At 54.7% G+C, this 16042-nt stretch overlaps 2 protein-coding genes across 2 annotated transcripts; one reads left to right on the top strand and one right to left on the bottom strand.

Annotated features, from left to right (window-relative positions):
- The first annotated feature begins 5 nt into the window (after positions 1-5).
- CCDC86 (coiled-coil domain containing 86) lies at positions 6-8996 on the top strand. The gene is given in 4 exon segments (NM_001133888.1): positions 6-830; positions 5856-5985; positions 7856-7930; positions 8122-8996. Coding segments are annotated over 4 exon segments (1083 nt in total). The 5' UTR covers positions 6-72; the 3' UTR covers positions 8242-8996.
- PTGDR2 (prostaglandin D2 receptor 2) lies at positions 8796-11941 on the bottom strand. The gene has a single exon (XM_002821703.6). The coding sequence runs from the start codon at positions 11627-11629 to the stop codon at positions 10442-10444; it is 1188 nt and encodes a 395-aa protein (XP_002821749.1). The 5' UTR covers positions 11630-11941; the 3' UTR covers positions 8796-10441.
- Positions 11942-16042: the final 4101 nt, after the last annotated feature.

Here is a 16042-nt window from a genome sequence, read left to right as displayed (position 1 = left end):
ACGTCATAGGAAGGCGCCGGTTTCGGCGGGGGCTGCACGTGCGCAGGGGTGTGGAAACTTACCGGCCGAGCCATGGATACACCGTTAAGGCGCAGCCGACGGCTGGGAGGCCTAAGGCCCGAATGCCCCGAGAGCCTCACCTCAGTTTCGCGGACGAGACGGGCCCTTGTGGAGCTCGAGTCGAACCCAGAAGAAACGAGGGAGCCCGGGTCTCCTCCGAGTGTGCAGCGGGCTGGCCTGGGGTCCCCCGAAAGGCCGCCGAAGACAAGTCCAGGATCACCCCGTCTGCAGCAGGGTTCAGGCTTGGAGTCCCCCCAAGGGCAGCCAGAGCCAGGCGCAGGGTCCCCCCAGCGTCAGCAAGACCTGCACCTGGAGTCGCCTCAAAGACAGCCGGAGTACAGTCCTGAATCCCCACGATGTCAGCCGAAGCCAAGTGAGGAGGTACCAAAGTGTTCTCAGGACCAGGGAGTACTGGCCTCGGAGTTGGCCCAGAGTAAGGAGGAGCTGACCCCGGGGGCCCCCCAGCATCAGCTACCGCCGGTCCCAGGATCACCAGAGCCTTACCCCGGTCAGCAAGCTCCCGGTCCGGAGCCCTCTCAGCCACTACTGGAGCTGACACCCAGGGCACCTGGCTCCCCCCGGGGTCAGCATGAGCCGAGCAAGCCACCTCCAGCTGGGGAGACGGTGACAGGCGGCTTCGGGGCAAAGAAGCGAAAAGGTTCTTCATCCCAGGCCCCAGCGTCCAAGAAGTTGAACAAAGAGGAGCTTCCTGTAATCCCGAAGGGGAAGCCCAAATCGGGGCGAGTGTGGAAGGACCGCTCCAAGAAAAGGTGAAGTGGGGGACAGCATGGACAGGGGTGGTGTTCTCTATGGTGTTGGGACCCCGCCTTTGCCCTGCTGCAGCCTGGAGAATAGCCCCAGGGTTAGAGAGAGCTCACGTTAGTGGGGATGTTAGCAAACAGGTAATTACAATCAGAATGTGGTAAAATGCCCTGGGATCCCGGAGAGGGTGGGGCCAGGCCCTCAAAGATCAATTTCTCTGATGCCTTTCCTCCTCAGGGTCCCTATGGGCCTCGTAGCACCTCAGGTGTGTATTCGTTCAACAGACATTTACCTTTGTCTGCCCTCTCTAGTGAGGGAGGCAGAAGCAAGTAAACCAGCCATTACTTGATCAAAGCAGTGAGGTCTTCATCCAATATAGTCTGTTACAGTTATTTGCCTTTAAGATAAAAAGTATTACTGAGCACCGATTATATAGGACATCGTGTCCTTAATAAGGATTTACCAGTCAACAGCCTTTCAAACATGGAACAGCATGTGCCATCACGCTTAATCTGCACGTCAGCCCTGTGAAGCAGGTGGTGTTATTATTCCTGTTTTTTGTGAGGAAACCAAGACTAAATGAGTGATAGGCACAGGACCCGAGCACAGATCTGATTCCGAAGCCTGTGTGCAAAAAACCCCTTTACCACAGTCCCTGTAGATCCACCTTGAATTGGATTGCGACCTTCTTAAGGGGCAGGCACGAGATCTTTCTTGTCTTTCTGTGCCAAGGGCATAGTAAATGCTCAATGAATGCTTATTTAATGAAGGAACGAAATAGCTCATCTGAAGAAGAAAGAGTGTAGGCTGCCATGAAGGAGAGGTGTGGGGTTCAGTTCCAATTCGAGCTAATGGGAACCACAGGGGAGGGTCAGAGATGTATGCGTGTGAGGGACCATGAGGAAGGAGGGTGTTTTTAAGGAAGAAGCTGATTCTGTGCCAGGCTTCGTGCTAGGCCCTTTTCTTGTATCCTTAAAACCCTAGGCAGTGGATATTATCCCCCCACCCCTGATGAAACAGAAGAAACTGAGGCTTACAGAGTAATTTACTGCAAGTCTCCCATGGGAGAGACTTTGAAGCTGGAGTGACTGTAGCTGTTGGAGAAGTGGATGATGGCACTACCCCTCTGCCCTGTCCCAGGGGGTCACAGGAGAATGGCAGGGCCGTTGATGGCCATGTGGAACCGGAGGAGGCTGGTTCAGGTGGGAAGAGGGTGATGAGCAAGTTGAGCGGGTGAAGCTTGGGGTCCTGGTACTCACGCTGCAGGTGGGGAGATGGGCTTGCTGAGCTAGAGGGGGCTGGGCCCATGCACAGGTGGGGAGAAGGGAGGGGCCCACACAAGACACAGGATCAGCAGCTGGAGCAGAGGAGGAGGCCACAGATCACCTAACCAAGAAGTCTGGAGAGAGGGTGTGTGGTCCCAGCTCCCTGCCAAACTGCAGGCCTGTCCTGACTCACTGTTGCTCACTCAGAGCACGCACTCCAGCCTCCTTAATGAGGCCGGCAGGCCCACCCTCCTCTCCCCTCCATCACTAGAGCTTCCACACTGATGTCCCCTCCATGTTCCCATGTGTGACACTCCCTCCTTCCTCAGTGCCTTCACACGTGCTGTTCCCACTGTTTGAAAGGCTCTTTCCCTGGCCAATCCCCCACTCATGTTTCAGGGCTCAGTTCAAATGTCATCTCCTCTGAAAAGCCTCTCTGGCTTATCCAACTAGGGTTAAGTCCCCATGCTTTATGTTATCATTGTGTGCTGTACTTCTCTTTTGTAACACCTCCATTTGCACAAATGCTTATTTATTTGTGTGATTCTTATTGACTGCCTGTTTTCCTTTAAACCGGAGGCTCCGTGAGAGTGTAAGAGTGGGGACTTACCTGTCGTGACTAGATCCCCCAGAGCCCAGTGCAGGGTAGGGCACTAAGCTGAACAAGTGGATGAATGAGGACAGAAGGTAGTTCATTCATTCATCAACAAATTGCTCAGGTCTTGGGTAAACATGGCTGTGAACAAAAAGTCTCTGCTCTTCTGAAGCAAACATTCTAATTGTGGGAAACAGATCAAGAACAAGTACACACATGATATGTCAGTAATAAAGACTTTAAAGAAAAATAAACCAGGATGGGGACCAGAGAATAACAGGGACGGCAGGGTATTGCCACAGTGCTCAGAGATGGCCTCGCAGATAAACAGGTCTGAGCGGAGGGAGCCGGGCAGAGATCTGGGGAAACAGTATCCAGGCAACAGAAAAGGGAAGTTCAGAGGTATTGAGGTGGGAGCAAGCTTCCGTTTCAGAGGCATATTCCAGAGGTCTCGCTGCTGGAATGAGGGGGACAAGGGGAACAGTAGGAGATGAGGGCAGAGAGACAGCAGGGCCTGGTGACCCTTACAGGGACTCGGGCTTTCCTGAGTGAGCTTGGGAGCCAAGGAAGGGTGTCAAGCAGAGGAATGAAATGACCTGACTTGTGAGATCAGCCTGGCTACCGAACACAGACATAGGCGGGCAGGGGTGAAGGCAGGGAAACCCACAAGGAGGCTGTCTCAAGAGAACTAAAACAGCTTCCGAAGCTGCAGGCAGGTCTGTGGCGAGGGGCCCAGCAGGGCCACTGAATGGATGTTTGGGATCTTTGAGGGAGCAGCTTCGGTGGGTGGTAAGTGAGCCTGGAGATGGCTGGGAAGCAGCTCCTGCTGCAGGGAGGAAGACAGCCGCAGCTGGGAAAGTGTGTGTGGTGAGGGAGACCTGGCTGCAGACCTGTCTTCGTGCTCATGCCAAACGCCACCTTCTCCACAGTGCCCTTGGGCATGCTGTCCGCCTTCTCTGAGGAGTAGCGTTTTTGGAGCACCTATTACGTGTGTGTGTCAATTAAATCTCCCACCACCCTTTGGGTCAGGAATGATTCTTATCTTCACTGGAGAGGATGCTAAGACTCAGAGAGGCTACCTTGCTCAAGGTCACCCAGGCGGTAAGTGGTTGGACTTGGAACCCAGGCCTGAGTTTCTTCAATACCCAGGTAGAACCAATGGTCTGGAACTGCCCTGCCTCAATACCTTAGCCACCAGCCACATGTGGCTGTGTACATTTAAATTAATTAAAATTAAATAAAATTTAAGATTCAGTTTCTCTATCAACACCAACCACATTTCTAGTGCTCAGCAGCCAGCCATGACTAGTGGCTACCTTATTGGACAGTGTCAATGTGGAATGTTTCAACCATCACAGAACATTCTGTTTGACAGCCCTGCTCTACAGAGATGCAGCACTGTGTCTTGTGGTTCTGTGTGTCTCTAGGCTCCCACCACCTTGTCCCTTCAGGGTTCTCGTACCCCAGCTTGGGAAGCCCAGCTTTACAGTTATGGGGGAAGTCCATGTGGCACCCCATACTTAGTGCTTAGGAGGCCAGGCCTTCAGTGGCAAGGCCTTGGGAAGGGGAGAAGGAAATCAGGGAGCTGGGGCCAGAAGTCAGCAGGGCCAAGGGACACCAAAATGGGCCTTGAAACTTTAAAAGAGAAAGACCTAATTTCAGCATGTGGAGGCCACCGAACTTCTTTGCATTTTGTTTTTACTTTTTTTGAATGGAAATTTTCAAGCGTACAAAGAAAGAGCAAAGCTCTCAAGTCCCCATTATCAGCATCAACACAGCTCAGCATTTTACTAGTCTAGCTTCATCTTTGATCCTTGGCTTTTTTTCTTTTTTTCTTTTTTTTGAGACGGAGTTTCATTCTTGTTGCCCAGGCTGGAGTGCAATGGTGCAATCTCAGCTCACCTCAACCTCCGCCTCCTGGGTTCAAGCAATTCTCCTGCCTCAGCCTCCCAAGTAGTTGGGATTACAGGTGTGCGCCACCACACCCAGCTAATTTTGTATTTTTAGTAGAGACAGGGTTTCTCCATGTTGGTCAAGCTGGTCTCGAACTCCCAACCTTAGGTGATCTGCCCACCTCAGCCTCCCAAAGTGCTGGGATTACAGGTGTGAGCCACTGCGCCCGGCTGATCTTTGGCATTTTTTTTTTCCCCTGAAATATTTTAAAGTACATCCTAGATATATCATCCCATTCATAAATCCTTGTAGTATGCATTCTTACAGAGATGAGCTCAGTTCTCCTGTAACTCTAAAATCATCGTTGCTCTTTTCAGATTTCCCTGAGAGCCCTGATGCCCACTTCATCTCCAACTAGGGGAAGAGATTCTTTTTCTTTTTTCTTTCTTTTTTTTTTGAGACAGAGTCTTGCTCTGTCACCCAGGCTGGAGTGCAGTGACGCGATCTCGGCTCACTGCAACCTCCACCTCCCAGGTTCAAGCAATTGTTGTACCTCAGCCTCCCAAGTAGCTGGGATTATAGGTATACACCATCACACCCAGCTAATTTTTGTATTTTTAGTAGAAACTTTAGTAGGTTTTAGTAGGCTTAGTAGGTTTTGCCATGTTTGCCCGGCTGGTCTCCAACTCCTGGACTCATGTGATCTGCCCACCTTGGCCTCCCAAAGTGCTGGGGTTGCAAGCATGAGCCACCGCATCCAGTCTTGGCGGGGAAGATTCTGAATCATTACCCAGAACTTTAACCACTCACACTGCTCTGAAATGGAATGGGCCACCTCCCTAGGGGGTGAGCGCCCCACCTCCAGAGGCATTCACCCCCGGGCCAAATGCGTTTGGCGGAAGCAGCAGAACTTTACAGCAGGGGCCACGTAGCCTGGACTCTGCAGTCACTGACAGGATTCAAGTCCTGACTGCCACAAGGTATCTTTAGGCAGCTATTTAACCTCTCCGCACCTTGGCCTGCTCCTCTGTAAGTGGAGAGGATAGGAGTACCCACCTCAGAGGCATGTAGCCAAGGCTTGAGAAATGGCAGCCAGCACGATCAGGGTTCCCTCCCGCCCCAAGTTGCTGCAGCCCTGGAAGGCCGCCTGTCAGGCCAGCAAGGAGGTGGTTCTTCCTGGGCTCTGGGGAAGAAGGTCCAGAGCCTGCGGCCCAGAGGTGACAGGGCATGGGTGGCGCTTGCCCCACAGACCCTGTATGCACCCACTCTCCCCCTTTCAGATTCTCCCAGATGCTTCAGGACAAGCCCCTGCGCACATCGTGGCAGCGGAAGATGAAGGAACGGCAGGAGAGGAAGCTGGCCAAGGACTTTGCCCGTCACCTGGAGGAGGAGAAGGAGAGGCGCCGCCAGGTGAGGGGCCAGCCAGGCTGAGGCTGGGGCTCAGAGGGCTAAGCTGGTGTCTGCTGGTACAGACCTGAGGCAGGGGCTTCCACGGGTGCCTGGGGGAGGCCGACTTGGTTAAAAAACGTTCTTGAATCTGAAGGCCCCAGGGAGGAAGGGCACCTGGCCAGAAGCAGAAGTGCAGTCTGGGACCACAGGGCAGGGAGGCCCAGGGGACCATACAGTTTAGCCTGGGCTGCTGAAAGAGCCTCAGGGACAGGGACGGAGGGGGAGGACCAGAAGCGGGCCTTGGGGAGAAGCCCGGGAGGAAGTCCTGGGTGGTAGGGCAGTCAGTGAGATGGGGTCGAGGGCCCTTTGCTGGGACCTACTCAGTTGGGAAGGGCTTGCAGATTGGAAATCCATGTCCCTGGTATGGCTGCTGTCATTCTCCAAGAAGCAGCCCACACACGTTTCCTCCACTTCTGTCCCCTGTCACCCATCCCAGAGCCAGGAAGCCCCTGTAAAGGGTCACAGCCTCACCCACATCTGCCAGGGACTTTTCAGCAGTGGGGAAGAGGGAGCTCAGCAGGCAGCATGCAGAGAAAGCAGAGTGGCATCGGTCAGCTCCTGCCCCCCAGGGCAGGGCAGTCCGTGGGAGATTCCTCCTCCACTCCTCTAATGACCCCAGGGGTGTAGGAGGAGTGCCGAACGGGATTCAGACAACTCATCCATAGCCCGTGGTCTCAGGCTGGCCACTGAGAAAAGGGGTGGGCCAGTCACTCAGTCATCTGTCCCCTGCTCTAAGTCACCCCAGCTCAGCTTACAGCTGACATCTGAGGAACGGTGTGTCTGCCACCATATGCTGAGGCCTTATCTCTTTTCCTGTGTGGCCCTGGCTCCCTCTTGGGCAAGACAGAGCTGACATCTCACTTCTCACCGTCCACTGCGGAGGTGCTCCTGCCCAGCCCCCAGCCCAGGCCTGCCCTGACCACAGGAGGCCAAGGCTCACTTCTCCTTCCTCCCCAGGGGCCTAGCCCACCCCTGCTACCCCAAGTCACCAAAGCCAGCAGAGACTCCTAACCATGCAGCAGCCTTGGAGCCGACGTCCCCACCCTGGCCTTGCGGAGGGATGCAGTCAGCATGGCTAGAGAGCACTGGGCTTCCCCTCCCAAGACAGACTCCATCTAGAGTCTCTGTGTGCCCAAGGAGCTAGGGGCTGCTCCAAGCCCTGCACATGCATTCCCTCATTGATTTCTCAGAACTATCTTACGAGGTAGATAGTGTGGTCACTGTCACTTTAAAGATGGAGAAGCTGAGGCACAGACGTAGCTAAGGTCTCCTGTTTAGGAAATAACAGGATCCAGATTCGAACCCAGCCCAGATAGCTCCAGAGCCTTTTCTGTGCAGTGCAGCCCCTGCCCAGCCCCACACCTGCGAAAATCTCCGGGACCCAGCCCTTACCCCTAGCCTGGCATTCTGCAGCAGCGGGACTCCAGGGGAAGAGGGGGAGACTGTCCAAGAGGGTGGGAATGGGGAAGGGCCAGCACCCCTTTTTCCCTTGGCAGTTGATGAGGGTGGCACGAGGGGCCACTGTCTGCATGTGTGTGAATCTCCAGGTGGGCACCTCCCGTGTCTCAGCCCCTGTCCTCAGTTGCCTGTCCCATACCCACCTCCCAACGTGCTGTCAGGAGCTTCCACCACAGCGGGCCCCTGGCACTAGACCGTGGCACAGGATTGCTCCCGCTGGCCCTCCACCCATACATCACCAACCTGGAGCCTGGCAGAGAGAGGGCTTTTCCCCTTCCTCCTGGGAATTCTGCCTGCTCGCACTCTTCTGGGGCCTGAGAGACCAGGGCTGCCTCTGCTCCCCAACTCAAATCCCTTCTCCCACATGTTCCAGGAGAAGAAACAGCGCCGGGCCGAGAACCTGAAACGCCGCCTGGAGAATGAGCGGAAGGCAGAGGTCGTCCAAGTGGTGAGTGTCTCGTTTTCCCCCTCTGCCCTTCTGCCCCACTTGGGGGTGCAAACCAGGGCCTCGACCCCTGCCTCATGTACCCCTATTCTCATGCTGCGATCTCAGGCCCCTGTGGGGCGGCCTCCCTCTCCCCTGGGAATTTGGACCGAGGCTGCAGCCGCACTAATGTCCTCCCCTCATACCACCCCCAGATCCGAAACCCCGCCAAGCTCAAGCGGGCAAAGAAGAAGCAGCTGCGCTCCATTGAAAAGCGGGACACCCTGGCCCTGCTGCAGAAGCAGCCGCCCCAGCGGCCGGCAGCCAAGATCTGAGCTCAGGACAGCCCGAGGCCTTCCATGGCCAACAACCATGTCAGACACAGCACCTCAGGCCACTGCTCAGATGCCTCTGCTGGAGCCGGCACTCCAACCCCATGGCTCCAGAACAGGGACCCCCACCCCGACCAGGGCTCCTCGGCCTTTGAAGGCTTCCAGGCAGATCTGTGTGGGACAGAAGCCCAGAGGGGCCCTGGGACCTGGCAGAGATGGGGGCGGGAAGAGATTCAGCTCCCATCCCTCCTTCCTCTCCTTCTCCAAGTGCCTTCAAACCAAGAACCGTACATTCTTCTTGTTCCTCAGTGAGCTGTTGACTGGCGAGTGACTCCCCCAGCAGTGTATGCCCTTTCTCAGCATCCTAGGTCCATCCCAGGCCTGGAGGCTGGCAGTTGGGAATCCAGCTTCCCCCACACCTTCCCAAAGGCTGCTCTGAGCACCTCCGCACCCCACTGCCTCTGTCCTCAGCAAACTGAATCCGGCTCCTCTCCACTTTTCAACACTGAAAGATTAAAATGGGGAGGTTGCAGGGAGCAGAGTTTTTCCCTAGCACCTCCTTTCCCAAACCAGTCTCTGCAGAAGCCCCAGAGAATCTAACTCATGCCTGTCCAGTCTACAGCAAAAATATTTATTGAGTGCCTGTTGCATACAGGCACAATCCTAGGCACTGGTAAATACAGAAAATAGACCAAAGTCCCTGCCCTCGAGGAGCTTTCGTTCTGATGGAGAGAAAACATAATAAACAAGCAAAATGCACCACGTGTCCAATGGGGGAAGTGCTGTGAGTAAAGGGGAAAGGGATGGGAGGGAGCAGGGGCGAGGTGTCAACACAGAGTGGCTCTGCAGGCACCTCACTGTTCCCTTTGCTCAACACCTGCTGTGGGCCAGGCCTTCAGTGACCCTGACCTTTGGTGGCAGAAAAAACACAGGACCAAGATCTCAAGAGTTTCTCATCTGCTTCTTCCACTGACATTTCATCCACCAAGCAAAATTCATTGACACCAACTTTTCAGTCCCTGGGCTGCAGAGCTCAAACACAGCAGTCTCTGACCCCAAGTCCGTGGCAGGTGGAGGAATGAGACGGTGCAGTAGAAGTGATAACTCAGAGGTGCACGTTACCCCTCCCATCTGCAAACCGGAAAAGGTAGCTGCCCAGCCCCATGCAGCCTGGAGGCGAGGGCCGCACCGATCTTGGGATTACCAGTGCCCAGGGGGATCCCACAGAACACCAGGCCGGCAGGGAGGCTGGTCCGCTTAGCTAAGAAATGACATGTGCTGTAGTCTTAGAGTTGCTGTGCCCATTCAAATTCTAAAGACCGAAGACTTTTAGTCATTTCCCCCGTTGGATTTGATTAGCCCCAGGTTTCCCGAGTGCTTGACCATGCCATCCCCTGCTGCTTCTGCCTTGGAAGCACTTTGGGCAGTGCTGGGTCACAAGGTAGCATCTTCAGTCCCTCGAGTAGGTCAGAGAATGTCCTCGCTCACCAGAGAGTCATTGAGCATGTGATGCCTAGGGTTAGAGTGCAGACCCTGTGGTCGTTAGCCCTGAAACTGGGCAAGTCACTTAACCTCCCTAAGCCAGAATGTGCTCAGCTGTAAAGACTGGCTAATAGAAGCTGCCCCTTAAGATTGTGGGATGAAGTGTCTAGTGCAGTAAGCATTGGCTAAATGAAGAGGGCAGGCTGGAACAGTGCTTCTGAAACCTTTCCTCTCTCTTCTCCAAAAATACATGGATGGTTTAACATAAAACTCCCTCCCCCCTCCCCCATCATCTGGTAAAACTGAGCTCCGGGGAGACGCACCCCGTGTGCCCTTCCGACTCCACTGCCCTAGAGTGGGAAGTCTATTATGAGTTTCACTTTGTGTTACTCCAGGCCTCGCCTGTGAACCTGCCGCACTGGCTTCTCGGCCTGGGAGCTTGTTAAGTGCAGACTCTCAGTACCCGGCCCCGGCTTCCTGAATCAGACTGCGCTTAACAAGACCCCTAGGTGATTGACAGGCACATCAAAGTTTGAGAAGCACTGCTTTAACTCACTGTTTCTGAAAAAGATTCAGAGTCTCCCGGGGCGCTTTAAGATGCAGGTGCCTGGGTCCCGCCCCTCGGACTTTGATCACTGCGGCTGGAGTCCGGCTATCAAATTGAACCGTGGCGCCCTGGTGATGCTTTCGCGTGTGAGTGCTGCCCTACCTGGGCCGGGTTCTAACTCGAGGTGCTGCTCAGCGCCCGGTTCAGGGGGCCCCTCTGCGGGGACGCTGCGCATCTGCCCAGCAGCCAGCCGAGGAGACGCGCGGGGCCCCGCGGTTCCTCGGGGCTGCTGCGGAGAGCTAAAGAGGAGGCCGAGCGGGCGGTGGAGGGGGTGCGGCGGCGGCGGCTGCTTCCCGCGCCACCCAGCTCGCTGTCGTCCACCAGCACGCTCTCCAGCACCGTGCGCAGCGAGCGCCGCAGCTTGCGCAGCATGTCGGGGCAGGTGAGCACGTAGAGCACCGGGTTGGCCACGCTGTTGAAGAAGGCCAGGCTGGTGACGAAGGGCAGCCCGCGCCACACGAGCGGCCGCAGCCCCGGGTTAGTGTGCGCCCGCGCCTCCAGCAGGCTGAACACGTGGTAGGGCCCCCAGCAGAGCGCGAAGGCGGCCACGACGGCTGCCACCAGGCGCACGAAGCGGCCTGGCCGCCGGCGGCCGCGGTGCTGCAACCGCAGGCTCACGGCCGCGTGGCTCGAGGCGATGATCGCCAGCGGCACCACGAAGGCCAGCAGGAACTTGCTGACGGCCAGGGCCGCCTGGCGCGAGTTGCACGTGGCATCGCGGTCAGGCCCCGGGTTCAGGAGCAGCACGTTGTAGTAGCACATGATGCGCCCGTCCAGCCGCGAGATGGTGTCCCGGAACACGAAATAGGGCACCGTGTTGAGCACCGCTAGTGCCCAGAGCACCAGGCAGACTTTGTGCGCCGCGGCCACGGTGCGGTGATTCTGCGCCCACACCGGCCGCACCACCTGCAGGCAGCGGTCCAGGCTGATGGCGCTGAGCAGGAAGCCGCTGGCGAACATGTTGAGAAAGAAGATGGAGGAGTGCAGTTTGCAGAAGGTGGTGCCCAGCTCCCACGAGTGGCCCACGGCCAAGAAGTAGGTGAAGAAGGGCAGGGAAGCAGAGGCCAACAGGTCGGACAGCGCCAGGTGCAGCACCCAGGTGGTGACCACTGTCTGGCGCATGCGGCAGCCCACCACGAAGAGGATGACTCCATTCTCCACCAGGCCCAGCAGCGAGGCCAGCCCGTGCAGCAGCACGGCCACGTGGTCGATGTAGCGGATGCTGGTGTTGCTGTGGCTCTGGAGACGGCTCATCTGCTCCAGGATGGGACAGAGCGGCTTCAGCGTGGCGTTGGCCGACATCGTGGGGCTCTGCAGTGGAGGGAAGGAGGCGCCTAGGTTGGAAGTGCAGAGGCCACGGGGGAACCAAGAGAGAGGCCTGGAGTGGGACCCTCCCCAAGAGATGCCAATGTGACCCACGAATATATTGGGCGATGGGGGCGGGGGAATAATATCCCAGCATTGCTGTGCTTGGGCAAGTTATTTAACCTTCCCGAGCCTTTTTCTGCCTCTGAAACTTGGATGTCAGTCATAACAGCGCCTAGCTCATAGAGTTATTGGGATAATTAAGTGAGTTTAATACATAAAGGCATTTAGAACATGGCCTGGCACAGAGCAAGCACTTTATCAGTGTCATTGTGATGATTATGAAGCAGATGGTCTAAGATCATACAGAGAAATAGGAACAAGGTCAGACCACACAGGACTCCTTTTTCCCATCCCCAGAGCACTGGCGGGTGAAGGAGGCCCCACAATTAGGGCAAGAGGATTCTGCTGGCCTGGAGGATGGAGATGCTGCCCCTTCCCACACACAGCATCCACAGCACCCCCAGACGTTGCCTCTCTACAGATCCTCCATGCAGCTCCCCGCACTCAGTGGTGGCTGGTTAGATGTGTTGACCATAAACAGTGGAACCAGCCCCTCCTCTGATGGTTGGAGAGGAAATAAGATAAGCGCCAGGAGAGTTGGGTAGGAGGAACTCCCACATGGGGCTCTGGAGGCCCAGTGGGGCCAAAAGATCTCTGCCTTCTCAGGAGCAGCCACAGCAGCTCTCTCCGCCCCAGGAAACCCACCCCTGTTCATTCACTTACTCCATCACGCACTCATCTAACAAGACGTGCGTGCTTACATCCTCATTGAAAGCCAGAAAGACCATCTGATGTGAGGCTGGTCAAGACCAGTGAGGGCTGAGGAAATTGCATGAGGCTCCATGCAGGAGGTAGGGGGCAAGTAGCAGGGGACAGGGACTCAGGTTGTCCTGGGCACCAGTGACACTCCAGGTACTATGGTAGGTCCTCCACATAGGTGCTGTCTTTCTGGCTCTAGAAAAATGGTGCTAGTACTTCATCCCATTTTACAGATGAGGACACTGAGCCTCAAGTGGTTAAATAACTGGCCCAGAGCCACCCAGACAGCACAAACATGTAGAGGAGCAAGTTTCATGCTCAGCCTGTGCTCTTTCCTCTACCCCTACTCCAAGGAAGAGAGGATGGAGGAGGAGGAAGAAAAGCGGGAGAGGGGAACAATGGTCTTTAGTACTCATCTTTCTAGGGAAAACACTGTTGGCCAGGATGAGAAAACCCACTCCCTTCCAGAGACCACAGTCCTTTATAGAGTGGGGTCCTGGGATATCAAACTAGAATTCTGCTGGTGGATGAGCCCCTTGGAGCTAGGGATCTGCAGGTAGATGAAAGAGGAGCCTGTGCTTCCTGAGAATGGGCATACTTCCTAAGCTTTAGAATGTGCAGAGCAGTTACTCTTGCAATGAACCCATGAGACCCCATTCTTCAGAAAAAGAAACTGATGAAGTTCAGAGCATAGCAACTTGCCCAGCATTCCTCAGCTGCAGCAGTGGGGCTGGGACTTCACGCACAGCAGACAACCAAGTACCACCCCGTCTGCCCTGAAACATTCCCTGCAGACCAGCTGCTGCTTATCCAAGTCCTATGGGGATGATCAGAGAGCACAGTCCTGCCACACCCTTGGGAACTGCCAGATCAGTCCTTCTGACTCTATAGAGACAGCCCCCAGCCTCCGCAGATTCTCAGGAGCCCAGCAGCTAAGGTCCAGCTTTGGCAGTTTAAAAAAATAAAAAGGGACAGAGAGTACAAGCTGTGGGAGTCCAAGACCTGGGTTTGAATCCCAGCTTCTTGGCTTCCTGGCTGCGTGACCTTGGGCCAGTTACTCTAAGCCTGCTGGTGTCATCTTCCCACCCAGACTGCTTGTGAATATTGACAGACAGTTGAGTGGTTTCCCCTCGTACCTGACATCTAGTTAATGCCTAAGAGAAACTAGTCCTTCCCTCCTCTCAGCACCAAGTCCCCTCCAGTCTTTGGTAAACTCAACCTTCTGCCATCTTAGCTGGTAACAGCCCTCTAACCTGGTAAAACTTTTGCCTTCTCCTGTGGGTCTAGAGAGGGCACTAGGCTGCCAGCCCCTGGGCCACTGCCTCCTTACCTGGGCACAAAGGGAGCACAGGATTCCAGCCCTGGAGGCAGTCAGCTCCTGACAGCAGCTAGACAAGAGGCAGCAGGCAGACAGAGGTGGGAGAGGGAGGCTGAGAGAGGAAATAGCTGTCAGCCCCAGTGCGTGTGTGTTTAGGGGTGGGGTTGGGGGAGGCGGGGACAGCTGGAGAGTGAGTTGCCACACGGGTGTTCAAATATCATCAGTTTCCATCAGTGCCGGCAGCCCCTGCTCCATCCACCCCTGCTTCATGAAGGAGACTGCAGAAGTCCAGAGGGCAGTGCAAGTGCACGTGAAAAAATCGATGTGTGCAAGAGAGTGTGAGCCCGAGTGTGACTAGGGGTGTGCTTTTGAGAGTGACCAGTATGTAGGATAAGTGCGTGAGAAGGAGAATGGCTCATCCATCTGTCCACTGTTCCTGAGCTGCCATCTCCCGACACCAGCATCCTCAGAGAAGAAACCCCTCCCGCTGTTCTGAGTTTCCCAGGCAGTGTGGGGGCCTGTCCATGAGGGACCCGAGGGCTCTAAGGCCAGGAAAGTACAGTGGGGTAATGGGGGCAGTGGCAAGAACATGGTCCAAGAGGTCAGTCACTTCTGTTTGCTGAGCCCATTCATCTGTGAACAGGAGCAGTAACATCGGCCTTACAGGCTGTGGTAAGGGTTGAATGAGTTGGATTGCACAAAGCTCGCGGCACACAGTAAGTGCTTATAAAAATCAGCTTCCTTCCCCTCTGAGGGAAAAATGAATATAGGCTCTAAGGCAAAGGTTACATAGCTTTTATTTAAAACAGGCTCAATTTTGGGAGGCCGAGGCGGATGGATCACTTGAGGTCAGGAGTTCAAGACCAGACTGGCCAACGTGGCAAAACCCCTGTCTGTACTAAAAATACAAAACCCAGCCGGGCATGGTGGCACATGCCTGTAACCCCAGCTACTTGGGAGGCTGAGGCATGAGAATCGCTTAAACCCAGGAGGTGGAGGTTGCAGTGAGCCGAGATCACACCACTGCACTCCAGCCTGGGTGACAGAGTAAAACTCCATCTCAAAAAAAAAAAATGGAAATTTAAACTAAAAAACAAAAACAAACCAAAAAAAAAACCACACAGGCTCAAAGCCCTAGGATAAGAGAAGTTTGCATTTCATTGTTCCCTAACTCCTTACTCTCATTTGCTGACCAAGCTTCCTGGGGTCAGGACAATCCCTTCAACCTCAGCATCTCAGCACCTAATGGATACTCATTAAGACATTTTAAGAACTCAATATCCCTGTATCAAGGCAAAGGCACCTCCCATGGGATGGACAGCACAAGCATCTTCCATTTAGGCCTAGTCTTAACGCAGAGCCTGATGCATAATACGCTCTTGCTGAGAGGCTACCATCATGAGTGGAAAATGAGTGAAATGCTATGCCCTTGTGATGGGGATAATACATCTCACTGTAGCCCAATATGGCAGATCAGTAAGAGCCTTGGTGATCCAAATCATTAACAATAGGAAAATGTCTCCTCTCCCCCAGGTCAGGGAAGGTTTGACTTCCAAAGACAAATGCCTGCAGCCCTCCAGAGAAAATAGGTGGATGATTCCTTTCTGCTTGGGGAAAGTGCCCTCTTTTCTACCCACCCCCGACGCCCAACCCACTGAACCACAGACAAGCCCACGTGTGCCTTGTCTGCGCACAGAGAGTGTCAGGCTGTGGTTAAGCCCAGGGACTCTGGGGCCAGACCACCAGTGTTTGGATCTGGCACTGCCACTCCTCAGCTATGTGATCTTGGGCAAGTAACTTCACAGTAGTAAAATATGAACTTTAAATGGTGTTCCTTCTGCACAGTCCCACCCTCAAAGGACAGGGGTTGGAGCCCAGATTTCTCTTTGGACTAAGAAAAAGAATCACTCCTTTCCCACCACCCCACCCCACAGACACATCTCAGCATCAGGGCATCAGGCTTGAGATAAGGCACAGCCCTTCCTCTGGATCTCAGCCCACCCTTGCCCCTTCCACTGGTATCCTTGTGCAGTGAACATCCTGCACAACCTCTCCCGGCCACCCTGCTGAGGTGCTTCTTTTCTGGCTAAAAAACCTTTACTCTATCTGCCCCTTCTCAGTCCTTGTTTCCAGTCCTGTAATCACTGTAGTGACTCATGTCTAGATCTCTCTAAAGGAAATGTATTACTAAGTAAACAAAAAAAGCTACTAAGCTTAAAGTTACCAAAACAAGTTCCAGATGAGCAGGGCCCAGAGGCATTTTCTGAAGA

The sequence above is a fragment of the Pongo abelii genome, chromosome 9, assembly GCF_028885655.2.
Source record: "Pongo abelii isolate AG06213 chromosome 9, NHGRI_mPonAbe1-v2.0_pri, whole genome shotgun sequence".
Lineage (NCBI taxonomy): Eukaryota > Metazoa > Chordata > Mammalia > Primates > Hominidae > Pongo > Pongo abelii.
The sequence above is the reverse complement of the archived record's forward strand: the minus strand, read 5'-3'. Positions and strand labels throughout refer to the sequence as shown.